Genomic DNA, 15,812 nt, shown 5'->3' with positions numbered 1-15,812 from the left:
CTGACCTCAGATGATCCACCTGCCTCGGCCTCCCAAAGTGCTGGGATTACAGGCATGAGCTACTGCGCCCAGCTAAGATGCTTTTTCTTTTGTGCAAGTGCATCTTTTCCTGTTCTAAATTCATTGGTGATGGTTGGGATGGTTGGAAGAGGTTCTTAGAAATAATACCTGGTCAATATTTTATTTACTTGAACCTTTTAACTTTTTCTCATTTAAATTCAGACTTGGAAGGTATTTTAGACTCTAAACACTCTCATTTAAAGGTGAGGAAAAAGAGGCTCAGAGTAGTTGAAGAGACTTGCTTAATGTCAGAGGTAGAACTGGGGAAATAAGATGTCCAAACTCCCATTCTAGTGCTTATACTGTACCACACTGCTGCTTTTTTTTCTACTTAAAAAAACGTTAAGGCTGGGTATAGTGGCTCATGCCTGTAATCTCAGCACTTTGGGGGGCCAAGGCAGGATGATTGCTTGAAGCCAGATTTGAGACCAGCCCGGGCAACAAAGCGAAACCTTGTCTACAAAATGTTAAAAAAAAATCAGCTAGGTGCAGTAGCATGTGCGTATAGTCCCAGCCACTTGGGAGTCTGAGGCAAGAGAATCACTTGAGCCCAGGAGTTTGAGGCTGCAATGAGCTATGATGGTGCCACTGTACTCTAGTGTGGGCCACAGAGCAAGACTCTGTCTCTGGGAAAAAAAAAAAGAAAGATTAAGACAGCTCTCCAAACCAAATGCTTTATATACTAAGTATTTCCTGGCTGTTGCATGTTAGATTCCTTTGTTTATATCCAGCAGCATATTTGCAGGGGTGTGTCTATTTATTTTAAAGTAACAACACATTACTAACCGAATTCAGCATATGACTGTCAGGTATTTTATTTCTCCATTTTTATCTGATTAGTTCTCTGTGTTTCCCTAGAAAGTTAAATGAGACCTAATAAAATTGGTTTTTTTCTTGTAGATGGTTTTAGATTGTTTGCTTCTAATATCTTTCCAGGAATCTGTGTTTAACTGAACAATGTCTGTCAAGATCAATTCACCCACTCCCATCTCACTTTAAAATATATATGGAGTAGGGGCTGGGTGCAGTGGTTCATGCCTGTAACCCCAACACTTTGGGAGGCTGAGGTGGGTGGATCACGAGGTCAGGAGATTGAGACCACCCTGGCTAACATGGTGAAACCCCGTCTCTACTAAAAATACAAAAAATTAGCCGGGCGTGGTGGTGGGCGCCTGTAGTCCCAGCTACTTGAGAGGCTGAGGCAGGAGAATGGCGTGAACCCAGGAGGCAGAGCTTGCAGTGAGCAGAGATCATGCCACTGCACTCCAGCCTGGGTGACAGAGCGAGACTCCATCTCAAACAAAATAAAACAAAACAAAAACAACATATGTGGAGTATACAGATGTTTTCTGTTTTAGAGATTTTCTTTTCGTGACAGAGTCTCACTCTGTTGTCCAGACTGCAGTGCAGTGATATGATCACGGTTCACTGCAGCCTCGACCTTCTAGATTCAAGCAGTCCTCCCATCTCAGACTCCCAATTAGATGGAACTACAGGTTCGTGCCACTGCACCCAGCCTCCTTTTTTTATCTCAGAAATTAATGATTAGGTTATCTTGATGTCTGCCAGGACTTGAGGTGTCTCAAAATGCATGCCTCAGACTTGGGAAACTTATATAGCAATTTAAAAAATAATCTCTGGCTTTCTATTGTTACTTTTCATTTTTTTTTTTCTGCTAAGCTGGAATTTGCTGAGGTCAAATGTGGCCTCCTTAATTCCTTTTCTCCCTTTTATTATAGTTATTTCTGTGATGTCCCCCATCCCTACTAGATCTTTACATGCAGCTCTTTTGGTAAGTTTAAATGCATATTTAGAGGCAGGTATGCTAGAAATGTCATCATAATTAGGTACAAAGGAACTTTAGACTCTTTAAAAATTAAGTCACTTGGAAGTAAAAATAGAATCAGTATTGAATTCTCCCTTTAAATTTGTTGCACGTGTAATGTGTTACTGGTGAGACTATTTTAAATTTTGAAGAGTTAGTGGATGGGAGTGAGAAAGAAAACAGGAAAAGAAACCACAAGAGTGGAAAGCAGAGATTTTTATTTTTGTGATTCATTACCTATCACTGCTTCCTTTCTTCTCCACAGAATGATAGTGTAGAAAGTGATGAGATATATTCTAATTCTTGGCTCACTGCAAACTCCGCCTCCCAGGTTCAAGTGATTCTCCTGCTTCACCCTCCTGTGTAGCTGGGATTACAGGCACCCGCCATGCCTGGCTAAGTTTTGTATTTTTGGTAGAGATGGGGTTTCAGCACATTGGCCAGGCTGGTCTCAAACTCCTGACCTCAGGTGATCTCTGTGACATCATTTCTATTACCAGATGGGAGAACACCATAGAGGCCTGAGATCAAGTGGAAAGATTGGACTAGTGTAGAATGGTATTACTGCCAGTCAGTTCCAAGAATATCTTGTTCTAGGCCAGTCACGGTGGCTCATGCCTGTAATCCCAGCACTTTGGGAGGCCAAAGTGGGCAGATCCCTTGAGTCCAGGAGTGCGAGACCAGCCTGGGCAACATAGTGAGACTTTGTCTTTGCTAAAAATAAAAAACGTAAGCAGGTATGGTGGCACGTGCCTGTAGTCCCAGCTACCCTGGAGGCTAAGGTGGGAGGATTGCTTGAGCCCAGGAATTTGAGGTTGTTGTGAGCTATGATTGCACCACTGCACTCCAGCCTGGGTGACAGAGTCAGACCCTGTCTCAAAAAAAAAAAAAAAAAAGAATATCTGTTCTATTCTGCTACTCTCCCTGCTTTTTTGGGGCGAGCGGATGATACAAATATATACATTTTAATTTTATATGTATGTTTTTATTTCTGGCTCACATTCTCTCATGAACAAATACATTCTTAAATGTAACACCTCATGCAAAGTGTCCATCAGTAGCTTTAAACAAATCAGTCTATGAGGCCATTAAAAAAAAAATCTTTGAAATTTTCCTGTGATTGAAAGCTTTTTTGGAGATTTAACTCACATACCATAAAATTCATTGTTTTTTCCTTTTGTTTTCTTTTTTTTTTTTGAGACGGAGTTTCACTTTTATTGCCCAGGCTGGAGTGCAATGATGTGATCTCGGCTCACTGCAACCTCTGCCTCCCAGTTTCAAGCGATTCTCCTGCCTCAGCCTCCTGAGTAGCTGAGATTACAGGCGCCCACCACCGCGCCCACCACCACGCCCAGCTAATTTTTGTATTTTTAGTAGAGATGAGGTTTCACCATGTTGCCCAGGCTGGTCTTGAATTCCTGACCTCAGATGATCTGCCTGCTTTGGCCTTCCAAAGTGCTGGGATTACAATTGTGAGCCACCGTGCCCTCATAACATTCATTATTTTTTTATTTTTTACTTTTTTATTTTTGAGATGGAGTTTCACTCTGGTAGCCCAGGATGCAGTGCAATGGCGTGATCTCAGCTCACTGCAACCTCCACCTCCCAGGTTCAAGTGATTCTCCTGCCTCAGCCTCCCGAGTAGCTGGGATTACAGGCATGCATCACCACGCCCGACTAATTTTGTATTTTTAGTAGAGATGGGGTTTCTCCATGTTGGTCAAGCTGGTCTCGAACTCCCAACCTCAGGTGATCGGCCCTCCTTGGCCTTCCAAAGCATTGGGATTACAGGCGTGACCCACTGTGCCCGACCTTCCTTTTAGACTTTGAATTAGGTTGTTCGTTGGAATTAGTTGCAGTTTTTTGTTTACTGTTCTCTTCATAAGACCAATCTGTTAAGATTATACAATGGGCTTTTTTGTGTAAACACACAAACAGTTTCTGTGTGCATATGCTGAAAATGACCAGTTACCATATATCATTACAAATAAAATGCAAAATACGTACTTTTGTCACCAAATACATGAGAACCATTTTTTAATGTTTATCTTAAGTATACGTAGTAATTTAAACAATATTGCTGGAAGGCATCTTAAAAGATCACTTAGTCTACTTCATTACCTTCATTTTCTTTATTTTATTTATTTATTTTTTGAGATGGAGTTTCGCTCTTTCACCCAGGCTGGAGTGCAATGGCGTGATCTCGGCTCACTGCAACCTCTGCCTCCCGGGTTCAAGCAATTCTCCTGCCTCAGCCTCCTGAGTGGCTGGGATTACGGCATCTACCATGACACTCGGATAATTTTTTTTTTTTTTTTTTTGAGATGGAGTTTCACTGTTGTCGCCCAGGCTGGATTACAGGTGTGAGTCACCACGCCCGGCCTAATTTTGTATTTTTTTAATTAGAGATGGGGTTTCATCACCTTGGCCAGGCTGGTCTTGAACTCCTGATCCCAGGTGATCTGCCTGCCTCGGCCTCCCAAAGTGCTGGAATTACAGGTGTGAGCTACCACTCCTGGCAAAATTCCCTGTTTTAAAAATTCAGCATTTTTATTTTTGGAGACAGTCTTACTCTGTCACCAAGGCTGGAGTCTGGTGGTGTGATCTCAGCTCACTGCAACCTCCACCTTCCAGGCTCCAGTGATCCTCCCACCTCAGATTACCAAGTAGCTGGGACTATAGGCATGTGCTACCACATCTGGCTAATTTTTGTATTTTTTGTAGAGATTGGGGTCTCACTATATTGCCTAGGCTAATCTCAAACTCCTAGGCTCAAGCAGTCCTCCGGCCTCAGCCTCCCAGGAGGCGCCACCATGCCCAGCTAATTTTTTTTTTTTTTACATAGAGATGGGGTCCTGCTATGTTGTCTAGGCTGATCTCAAACTCCTGGGCTCAAGCAATCCATCCACCTCAGCCTCCCAAAGTGCTTAGATTATAGGCATGTGTCACCACGTTCGGCTCCAAATTCAGCATTTTCTTAAAGCATAGTCAGAGTTGTGTAATCATCACCACTATCTAATTCTTGAACATTTTCATCACCCCAAGAAGAAACCCTGTACTCATTTTTATTTTTTAAATAGAAATATTTGAGCCAAATAATTTGCCTTATAGTTTTTTATTTTTGTTTTTTTTTAAGAGAGGGTCTCACTTTGTCACCCAGGCTGGAGTGCAGTGACACGATCACAGCTCACTGCAGCCTCGACCTCCCTGGGCTCGGGTGTTTCCCCCACATCAGCCTACCAAGTTGCTGGGACTAAAGGCTTGCCCCACCACCCCTGGCTAATTTTTGTATTTTTAGTAGATATGGTGTTTTGTCATGTTGCCCAGGCTAGTCTTGACCTCCTGGACTCAAGTGATCCGCCTGCCTCGGCCTCCCAAAGTGTTAGGATTATAGGCATGAGCCACTGTGCCTAACCATTGCCTTATAGTTTACATCAGTAGTTAAAGGTACATTTTTGTTTTGAACAATTTATTAATAATGATAAGAGATACTGAATTTTACGTACTGTTGGTTTTTATTGCCTTCAATATAATGTGAGGTTTTTTTTTTTTCTTTTTTTTCGAAATGGAGTTTTGGTCTTGTTGCCCAGGCTGGAGTGCAATGGCGCGATCTCGGCTCACCACAACCTCTGCCTCCTGGGTTCAAGCGATTCTCCTGCCTTAGCCTCCCGAGTAGCTGGGCTTCCAGGCATGTTCCATCAAGCCTGGCTAATTTTTGTATTTTTAGTAGAGATGGGGTTTCTCCATGTTGGTCAGGCTGGTCTCGAACTCCCAACCTCAGGTGATCGACCCACCATGACCTCCCAAAGTGCTGGGATTATAGGCATGAGCCATCACGCCCAGCCTAATGTGAGATTTTTAGATCCAAGAGTGAATAATAGTAAAAGAACAATCGAGACATTAAAATGTAGTTTAATTTAGCTTGTCTCCTTTCCAGGAAATGCTGTAAACACACGGATATTGAAGTGCATGATCCCAGCAACAGTAATATCACAAGATTCTGTGGTTAAGGCAGTCTCCTGGCTTTGTGTTGACAAGTGTTCTGGTAGCACCAAGGTAGTCTTTTTAAACACTTTGATTATAAGTCCTTCAGAACCACTTAAGGGCTGACAAGGAAGAGCCACTTATCAAGTAATGGCATTGGCCTTTTGTGCAAAGCCTGTAGTTTTGGAACAATATATTTTGATGCAAGGGCTATGTTCAAACAGAAATTTTTACTGAGAAATAAAATCTATTATTCTACTTTGTGCCTGAAGCCTCTAAAATAGCCCTGACGACGGGGGACGGGGGGCGGAATTAAACTCTTCTGTACCAGTTATATTTCTTTAAAGATAAGTATTTTGTCTCTTCAATAGGTGCTTTTTTATCGTTGGCTGGTTGCAATGTTTGACTTCATTGATCGTAAGGAGCAAATTAACTTGCTCTATGGCTTCTTTTTTGCTTCATTGCAAGATGATGCACTGGTAAGTAAAAATTGGACAGCATTAGGCATCAATCAAATAGTACATGAGTGTATATTGATGCACCACATATCCTTCAGCATGCTATACAATGTGTTTTTCCTTATTTTAAAAATATGTGAAACATACAGAAATGTACCAAGATAACGTAGACGTATCAAATATACAGAAAAGGGCAAGTAATAGCATTCTATTTTGCTCCTGTCTCTCAGATTAACAAATAGAAAGTTTTTATCATATTTACTTTATATCTTATTTTAAGGAAATAAAAATGTTACAGATAAAGTTGATTTCACATTGGAGTCATGTTTGCTGATCTAGAGCACTCATTGCCATCTTTTCCCTTTTAAACCACTTCAACAGGGTCCTTTGAGTCATTTATTCCACATTTTCTTGATTAACACTGCAAAAGCCTCATCAGAATTAATGAGAAGGAGAGGATTACTTTTCATGAGTGCCAGTGGAGTGATTTTTATTAAATAGCATAATTATTTCCCTTAAAAACATTAATAACTTTAAGAAATCAATCTACTGTCCACCTGGAAGACTTTCAAGGACCATCAGTAGTTCACAGACCGTGTGAATCACTCGTCTAACTGTATTTCTCTTGCCTTTGGGAGGGGAATTCATTTATTGATTTTATTTTTTAAAATGATGTTTCCAGTGTGTTCATTGCATTGTTCTAGGCACTGTAGAAGATTCAAAGTTTAGCATAGGGTTTCTATACTCCAGGAACTTGAAATCTAGTTGGAGAATTAAGGAAATCACATAAATTATCAAAAACAGCATATGATAGTTTGAGGATAATAATTGCTATAATATTTCCAGGAAGGAAGAAAGCACTGTAAATCAAAATGATTAGTTAAAAGCACCATAAAGTATGTGGGTGTTGAGCTGGGCCTCACAGGTTGAATAGGATTTGGGATTTTGTGACAGAAAATGGTATTTGATATGATGGGAATATTTCAAGCAAAGTTGTGAGGTGTGTAAATTGTGTTTTAGGAGACCTTAAATAGACCAGCCTGACTTAATTGGCGATGGTGTTAGGTGGTAAGTCTGAAAAAGTTGGGTGAGGACAGATTGTAGAGGTCTTCCAATGTGATGCTAAGGAATTTGAACTTTATTCAGTGGGTAAATCACTGAAAATTTTGGCTGGAATATGTTGAAAGCAGCTCTGTAGGAAGCTATATCTAGTAGTGCCCAACAATGTGAATTAAGAGAGAGGCCGAAGGCAGGAATACTAGTTAGGAAGCTGACATGATAATCTAGGTATAACATGATGTCCTAGACAAGAAATACTCAAATATGGTCTGTGGACCCCCTGGGGCTTCCTAAGACCCTTTCAGGAAGTCCAAGAGGTCAAAATTATTTTCATAATAATACCAAGGTATTATTTGCCATTTGCTGATGGTGCTAAAGCAATTGTGGGTAAAACTACTGGCCATTTAACATGAATCAAGGCAGTGGCACCAAACTGTACTAGCATATTCTTCATTATGTTCTTCGTTGTGGTAAAAAAACAAAAATGCTAATTTCACTTAAGAATGTCAAGTGAAGCATAAAAATTAACTCAATAGTTTTATTAAATCTCTATGTCTTTAATATTCTGTGTGATGAAATGGCAAGTACAAACAAAGTCCTCCTGTATACTAAAGTACAATGGTTATTCTGAGGAAAAGCATTTGTGTGATTGAGTTGTGAGCCAAACTAGCTCCTTTTTTATTTGAAAGAATGACTGATGGCCGGGCGCAGTGGTTCACACCTGTAATCCCAGCACTTTGGGAGACCGAGGCAGGCGGATCACAAGGTCAAGAGATTGAGACCATCCTGGCCAACATGGTGAAACCCCGTGTCTACTAAAAATAGGAAAATTAGCTGGGCATGTTGACGCACACCTGTAGTCCCAGCTACTTGGGAGGCTGAGGCAGGAGAATTGCTTGAACCCAGGAGGCAGAGGTTGCAGTGAGACAAGATCACGCCACTGCACTCCAGCCTGGCGACAGAGTGAGATTCTGTCTCAAAAAAAAGAATGACTGACATACAAACCATAGTTATACAGACTTGGGTACTTGGAAGATGTTTTCTTGAAAATGAACAAAACAAGCCTGTTACTCAAAGAAAACAACTGGCCGTATCTGTTGCCAGTGATAACATTTGAGCATTCAAGTGAAAAATTAAAGTTTAGAAAATTTGTATCTGCCACTATGAACCTGACAGCTTTAAGATACCTGAAAGACTTTTCTAATAATTGGTGATGGTATTAATGTTGTGATTTTTAGTTACCATATAATGAAATGTGTCAGCATTTGGAAGCTCAGTATAACTCAGTGAGCCAATATTTTCCTGATGAACAAGTATGATGTTCTAAATTCATAAAGGGTAAAAGAACCCTTTAAAATACAAGATACATCAATGAATTTTAATGGAACAGAGTACAGAGCTTTTATTGAGAGTGTTTCAGATTCCACATTACAGCTACCCCTTAAGAAACTACCACTTGTCAAGTTTTGGTGTACTAGCAAAGACTAATATCCATAATTTTCTGAAAAGCCTTTTAAACTATTCCTACCTTTTCCAACTATATATCTGTGTGAGGCTGGATTTTCTTCATGCAATTCAATCAAAACATAACAGAATTAATATAGAAGCACAGATTCCAACTGTATTCTCTTAAGCCAGAGACATTAAAAAGATATGTAGAAATGGGCTGGGCGTGGTGGCTCATGCCTGTAATTCCAGCACTTTGAGGAGGCTGAGGTGGGCAGATCACTTGAGCTCAGGAGTTCGAGACCAACTTGGACAACATGGTGAAACCCCATCTCTACAAAATGTACAAAAATTAGCTAGGTGTGGTGGTATGTGCCTATAGTCCCAGCTACTTAGGAGGCTGAAGCAGGAGGATCGCTTGAGTCCAGGAGGCAGAGGTTGCAGTGAGTTGAGATCATGCCATTGCATTTCAGCCTAGTGAGACCTCGTCTTTACTGGGGAAAAAAAAAAAGCTGGGTGTGGTGGCATGCACTTGTAGTCCCAACTACTTGGGAGGCTGGGGGGTTGGGGGGGGCACGGAAATCATATGATCGTTTGAGCCTGGGAGTTGGAGGCAGCAGTGAGCTGTGATGGTGCCATTGTATTCCAGCATGGGTGACAGAGCAAGAACCTGTCTCAAAAAAAATATTCTCAGTATTATTTCTAACCTGGTGAGTGTTGACAGACATTACCCAGAAAAACAAAAAGCAATTTTGGGGTCCTCTAATTTTTTTTTTTTTTTTTTGGTACAGAATTTTGCTCTTGTGGCCCAGGCTAGAGTGCAATGGTGTGATCTCAGCTCATAGCAACCTCCACCTCCTGGGTTCAAGAGATTCTCCTGCCTCAGCCTCCCAAGTAGCTGGGATTACAGGCACCTGTCAGCATGCCTGGCTAATTTGTTTGTATTTTTAGTAAAGATGGGGTTTCACCATGTTGGCCAAGCTGCTCTTTAACTCCTGACCTCAGGTGATCCACTGGCCTCGGGCTCTCAAAGTGCTGGGATTACAGGTGTGAGCTACCACACCAGCCAAGGGGTCCTCTAATTTTTTTTTTTTGAGGCGGAGTCTCACTCTGTTGCCGTGCCCGGCTGAGAATTAGTTTATTTACCTTGGTGTAGTGATTATAGTAGAAGTAAATTCAGATATCTTATTTTGAGATATTCTAAATGAGCTTTTTTTTTTTTGACCCTAGTTTTTTTCCTATTCTTGTTTGGAAGTCATCTAAGTGTTTTTGTACCTACTTAACATGCATACTTTAAGTCTAAAGGTGACTGGCATCTGTACCTTTATCTTATAGCATACAAAAACCTTAGGATGCTTTAACTCTCTTTTTCTTGTTCTTTATTTTCTCTTCCTGTCATATGGTGCTGAAGAATGCTTTAGCTCTCATCATACTGCTCCTGGCTTATATGCTGTTGTTGTCTGGTTTTAGTTTTACCTTGTTTTTCTCCATCCCTTTACACACACACACAGAATAGGTGTTTTTTTTTTTTCCTTTTGAGATAGCCTGTTGCCCAGGCTGGAGTGCAATGGTGCAATTTTTTGTATTTTTAGTAGAGACAGGGTTTCTCCATGTTGGTCAGGCTGGTCTCAAACTCCAAGGTGATCCGCCTGCCTCGGCCTCCCAGAGTGTTGGGATTACAGGCGTGAGCCACTGCGCCTGACCAATATTATTTTTACAGTTGATAATTGTTTAGATTTGCCCACATATCTCCCAGTATCTTTGCTCATCATTTGTTTTTGCATCTTACACCTTCAAGATGAGATTATTTTCCTTTGGCTAAAAGTGTATTTTTTATTCTTTCATTGAAAATCTTTTGATGGCAAACTCTTTGTCTGAAAATGTCTCTACTTTGCCCTTGTTCTTGAAAACTGGTATTGGTGTATGTAGACTAGAATGACAGTTACATTTTTTCGGGATACTGACAATATTATTCTACTGGCTCCTTGCTTCCATCATGTTATTGAATCAGTCTAATTGTAATCCTTTTTTTCTTTTCTCTCTAGCTACTTTTAAAAAGCAGCTTTAGGCCAGGCGTGGTGGCTCACACCTGTAATCCCAGCACTTTGGGAGGCTGAGGGGGGCGGATCACCTGAGGTCAGGAGTTTGAGAACAGCCTGGCCAACATGGCGAAACCCCGTCTCTACGAAAAATACAAAAATTAGCCAGGCGTGGTGGCAGGCACCTCTAATCCCAGCTACTTGGGAGGCTGAGGCAGGAGAATGGTGTGAACCGGGGAGGCAGAGATTGCAGTGAGCCGAGATTGCACCACTGCACCCTCCAGCCTGGGTGACGAGCGAGACTCTGTCTCAAAAAAAAAAAAAAAAAAAGACAAACACAGCTTTATTGAGATTTAATTCACATACTCCACAATTCACCCATTTAAAGTATTCAATTTACTGATTTGAAGTATAGTCACAGGTATGTACAACCATTTCAGCATAGTCAATTTTAGAACATTTTCATCATTTCAAAAAGAAAAAAAAGAAACCCCATACCCTTTGCTATCACTCCCATCTCTCTATTAACCCCCTAGCTCTAAGCAATCCCTAATCTAATTTTCTGTCTTTATAAGTTTGCCTATTTTGGACATTTTATATAAATGAACTAATGTAATAATGTGGTCTTTTATGACTTGCCTCTTAGCAAAATGTTTTCAAGTTTCATCTGTGTTATAGCATGTATTAGTACTTTTTTTTTCCCCCTCCCGAGATGGAGTTTCACTCTTGTTGCCCAGGCTGGAGGGCAGTGGCGCCATCTTGGCTCAGTGCAACCTCCATCTTCCAGGTTCAAGCTATTCTCCTGCCTCAGCCTCCTGAGTAGCTGGGATTACAGACATGTGCCACCACGCCTGGCTAATTTTTGGTATTTTTAGTAGAGATGAGGTTTCTCCATGTTGGTCAGGCTGGTCTTGAACTCCCGACCTCAGGTGATTTGCCTGCCTTGGCCTCCCAAAGTGCTGGGGTTACAGGCATGAGCCACCCCGTGCCTGGTGTATTAGTACTTAAATTTTTTTTTTTTTAATTTATTTTTTGAGACAGAGTTTCACTCTTGTTGCCCAGGCTGGAGTGCAATGGTGTGATCTCAGCTCACTGCAACCTCGGCCTCCCAGGTTCAAGTGATTCTCCTGCCTCAGCCTCCCGAGTAGCTGGGATTATAGGCATGCGCCACCACGCCTGGCTAATTTTTGTATTTTTAGTAGAGACGGGGTTTCACCATGTCGGCCAGGCTGGTCTCAAATCCCTGACCTCAGGTGATCTGCCCTCCTTGGCCTCCCAAGGTGTTAGTATTACAGGCTTGAGCCACTGAGCCTGGCCATTTATTTTTTTTTCATTATTTCTATTTTTTTTTTTTTTAATTTGGGATGGGGTCTCACTCTTGTGCAGGCTGGAGTGCAGTGGCACTATCATGGCTCTCTGCAACCTCGATTGATCAGCCTGGGTGACGAGCGAGACTCTGTCTCAAAAAACAACAACAACAACAAAAAAAAACAAAGACAAACACAGCTTTATTGAGATTTATTTCGCATACCATACAATGAGTCATCCACTTCATCATTCAAAGTAGCTGGGACCACAGGCGTGCACTACCATGCCCAACTAATTTTTAAAGTTTTTCTAGAGACAGAGTCTCACTGTGTTGCCCAGGCTGGCCTTGAACTTCTGGCCTTAAGCAATCCTCCTGCCTCGGCCTCCCAAAGTGCTGGGATTATAGATGTGAGGCACTGTGCCTGACCTTCACCATTTTAAAACTTTTTTGTTGTATATATCAGTGACATGTATTACATTCACAGTGTCGTACAAGCATCACCACTATCTGTTTCCAAAACTTTTTCATTACCCTAAACTGAAATTTTCTAACCATTACACAGTAACTCCCTATTCCCTCTTTCCCCTGCTCCTAGTAGCCTCTAATCTACTATCTGTCTCTAAGTATTTGCCTATTCTAGGCACCTCATATAAGTAGAATCATACAGTATTTATCCTTTTGTGTCTGACTTCTTTCACTTATCATAATGTCTTCAAGGTTCATCCATTTGTACCATGTATCAGAACTTCATTCCTTTTTATGGGTTAATAATATTCTACTTCATATATATGCAGTCAGCCCTCTGTGTCTGAGGGTTCTGCATCCATAGATTCATCCAATTATTGATTGAAAATATTAAAAGATACAGATAACAATAAAAAATAATACAAATAAAAAATAATATTTTTTAGTGTAATAGTATTTTTAGTGTAATTGTGTAATAACTATTTACATAGCATTTACATTATATTAAGTATTATAACTAATCCAGAGATGATTTAAAGCAAGCTTGTCCAACCCACAACCCAGGATTGCTCTGAATGAGGCCCAACGCAAATTCGTAAGCTTTCTTAAAACATTATGAGATTTTTGGGGGGATTTTTTTTAAGCTCATCAGCTATCGTTAGTGTTAGTGTATTTTATGTGTGGCTCAAGACAGTTCTTCTTTCAGTGTGGCCCGGAAAACAAAAGACTGGGCACCCCCTGATTAAAGTATACAGGAGGATGTGCATAGGTTATATGCAAGTACTACACAATTTTATATAACGAACTTGAGAATCTGTAGAGTTTGATATGATGGCGGAGAGGGGAAGTCCTGGAACCAATCCCCTGCTGATAACAAGGGATGACTATATCTCATTTTGTTTATCCATTCATCTGTTGTTGGACATTTGAGTTGTTCCCACCTTTTGGCTATTGTGAATGATGCTGTGTTGAATATTGGTATATAAATATCTGTTCAGGTTCCTGCTTTTTCAGTTCCTTTGAGTATATACCTAGGAAAAAAATTACTGTATCATATGGCAATTCTATGTTTAGCTTTTTGAGGAATCGCCAAACTCTTTTCCACAGTGGCTGTACCATTTTTCATTCCCTCCAGCAATCTATAACAGGGTTCAAATTTCATCACATCCTCACCAATACTGGCTATTTTATCTGACTTGATTATAGCTGTGCTAATAGGTGTAAAGTAGTCTTTCATTGTGGTTTTGATTTGCATTTCCCTGATAACTAATGATATTGAGCATCTTTTCATGTGCTTATTGGCCATTTGTATACCCTCCCTGGAGAAATGTCTGTTAGGATCCTTTGCCCACTTTTAAATTGGGTTGTTCATTATCCTATAGGGTTATAAGAGTTCTTTCTGTATTCTAGATACAAGTCCCTGGATACAAGATATATGATTTACCTGGGAGTTACAACTAAGCTAGAGCCACTTTAAGTTATTCTCTTTAGGTTTTCCAGGCCATCCCATTTGTGTAAATTCAAACTGCAGATATATATATAATTTTTTTTTGAGACAGAGTTTTGCTCTTGTTGCCCAGGCTGGAGTGCAATGGCGTGATCTTGGCTCACCGCAACCTCTGCCTCCCAGGTTTAAGCGATTCTCCTACCTCAGCCTCCCGAGTAGCTAGGATTACAGGCATGCACCCCCATGCCCGGCTAATTTTGTATTTTTAGTAGAGACGGGGTTTATCAATGTTGGTCAGGCTGGTCTCGAACTCTTGACCTCAGGTAATCTGCCTGCCTTGGTCTCCCAAAGTGTTGAGATTACAGGCGTGAGCCACCACGCGTGGCCAAACTGCAGACATTTTTTGAGCTGGCTTGTGGTTACAAATTCTTGGGAAAGGTTTTATTTTCCTTTCACCCATTTCCAAGGTCAAGACAAGAAAGTTTACTTGCTGTCCTGTTCAACACAGTGGGGTTTTAATTTCACAACCATACACTTAGTGTGTAGCTCTTGGGGGTTCCAGTTTTTTATTATAATAGATCCTCTGCATAATCTACACATTGGGTGGGTCCTAAGCTTTATCCTCTGCCTACCCTACCCCTGCTTCCCTTTGAGGCTATTAAAGTCATAAGTTCAAAGTTTTTAAGGTTTGGCAAGAAATATTGGTGAGAAAGCTTGTTCAATATTTAGTGTTTCTACTTTCACTTTGTTTTTGGGAACTGCAGATTCTTGCTTTCATGCCAGCTCTGAAACGTGCTTCAACAGCTGGATATGATGTCAAAAACATTGCTAAGTTGGCAGGAAAGCAGTCAGGGTCATTCGGCGTATCTAATACACAATATTTCTATAGATGGTTATCAGGTCATTGGAATTGAGGTCAGTAAACTCTAAGACCACAGTGATTTGTTGATAGGGACATTAAAGTCGTCTGGCATGATATTGGGTTTAGAGTTAGAGCTGAAAACTGAGTGAGATGCCCAAATCCTCGTGGAATTTTGGGGAAGGTACTAGGTTAGTAGTGAGCTGACAAGGTATAGGTAAGGTAGAGGTAGTAAAGTTGGGTGAACTAAGTCTCAGAGGAGGTCTTTTTCTATACAAGGGTGAAAGAGTGGTAACCTTGGAAGTGTCGATAGAAGGTAAGGATGCAGGATGCTTATCCCTGCTGCATGTCTTGTGGTGCACAGGTGTGGTTGAATGACAAGTGGTACATCATTGTCTCTCTCTTAGCCTTTGACATCTCTCTTAACCTCATATTGTTTCTGTTCATAAACTGACCAAATTGCAATACAAATGAATTCTGTGTTTAAACATACTTTGTAAAGAATAGGAAATAAGAAGATATGCTTTCTCCTTTCCTCTAATAGCTCAATGGACTGAGTTCTTCCAGGCAGGGACTGAGGCTTTTATAACCCAAGTACTTATTAAAGTACTTGCCATTGAAATAGCAAAAACTACAATTACTTTTGCACCAACCTAAATATTTGCCAGAAAGGCAATTTTAAAATAATTAATATATATGAGTTTTTCCTTTCTACATGTGATTAAAAGAGAATGTCAGATTTCCTATAATGCTGGAGTCTAGGGCAAGTGATTGTGTAACACTCATTTCATATTCAACATGATAGTGTTGCTAATAGTTCATATCCTTAAGCGTATGAGGTAACACATTTTTTATACTGAA

The 15,812-nt window shown here is 40.7% G+C and overlaps 1 protein-coding gene across 1 annotated transcript in view; it reads left to right on the top strand.

Moving 5' to 3' along the window:
• Nucleotides 1-15,812, top strand: part of CENPI (centromere protein I) — a 75,541-nt gene that overhangs the window by 5,774 nt on the left and 53,955 nt on the right. Inside the window, exons 5-6 of the mRNA XM_011954551.1 lie at nucleotides 5,823-5,941; nucleotides 6,241-6,348. Of these exons, the coding sequence (XP_011809941.1) occupies nucleotides 5,823-5,941; nucleotides 6,241-6,348 (227 nt within the window). The remainder of the gene's footprint in view (nucleotides 1-5,822; nucleotides 5,942-6,240; nucleotides 6,349-15,812) is intronic.

Source organism: Colobus angolensis, unplaced genomic scaffold, assembly GCF_000951035.1.
Source record: "Colobus angolensis palliatus isolate OR3802 unplaced genomic scaffold, Cang.pa_1.0 Scaffold385, whole genome shotgun sequence".
Taxonomy (NCBI): Eukaryota; Metazoa; Chordata; class Mammalia; order Primates; family Cercopithecidae; genus Colobus; species Colobus angolensis.
This window is presented reverse-complemented; position numbering and strand designations above follow the sequence as displayed.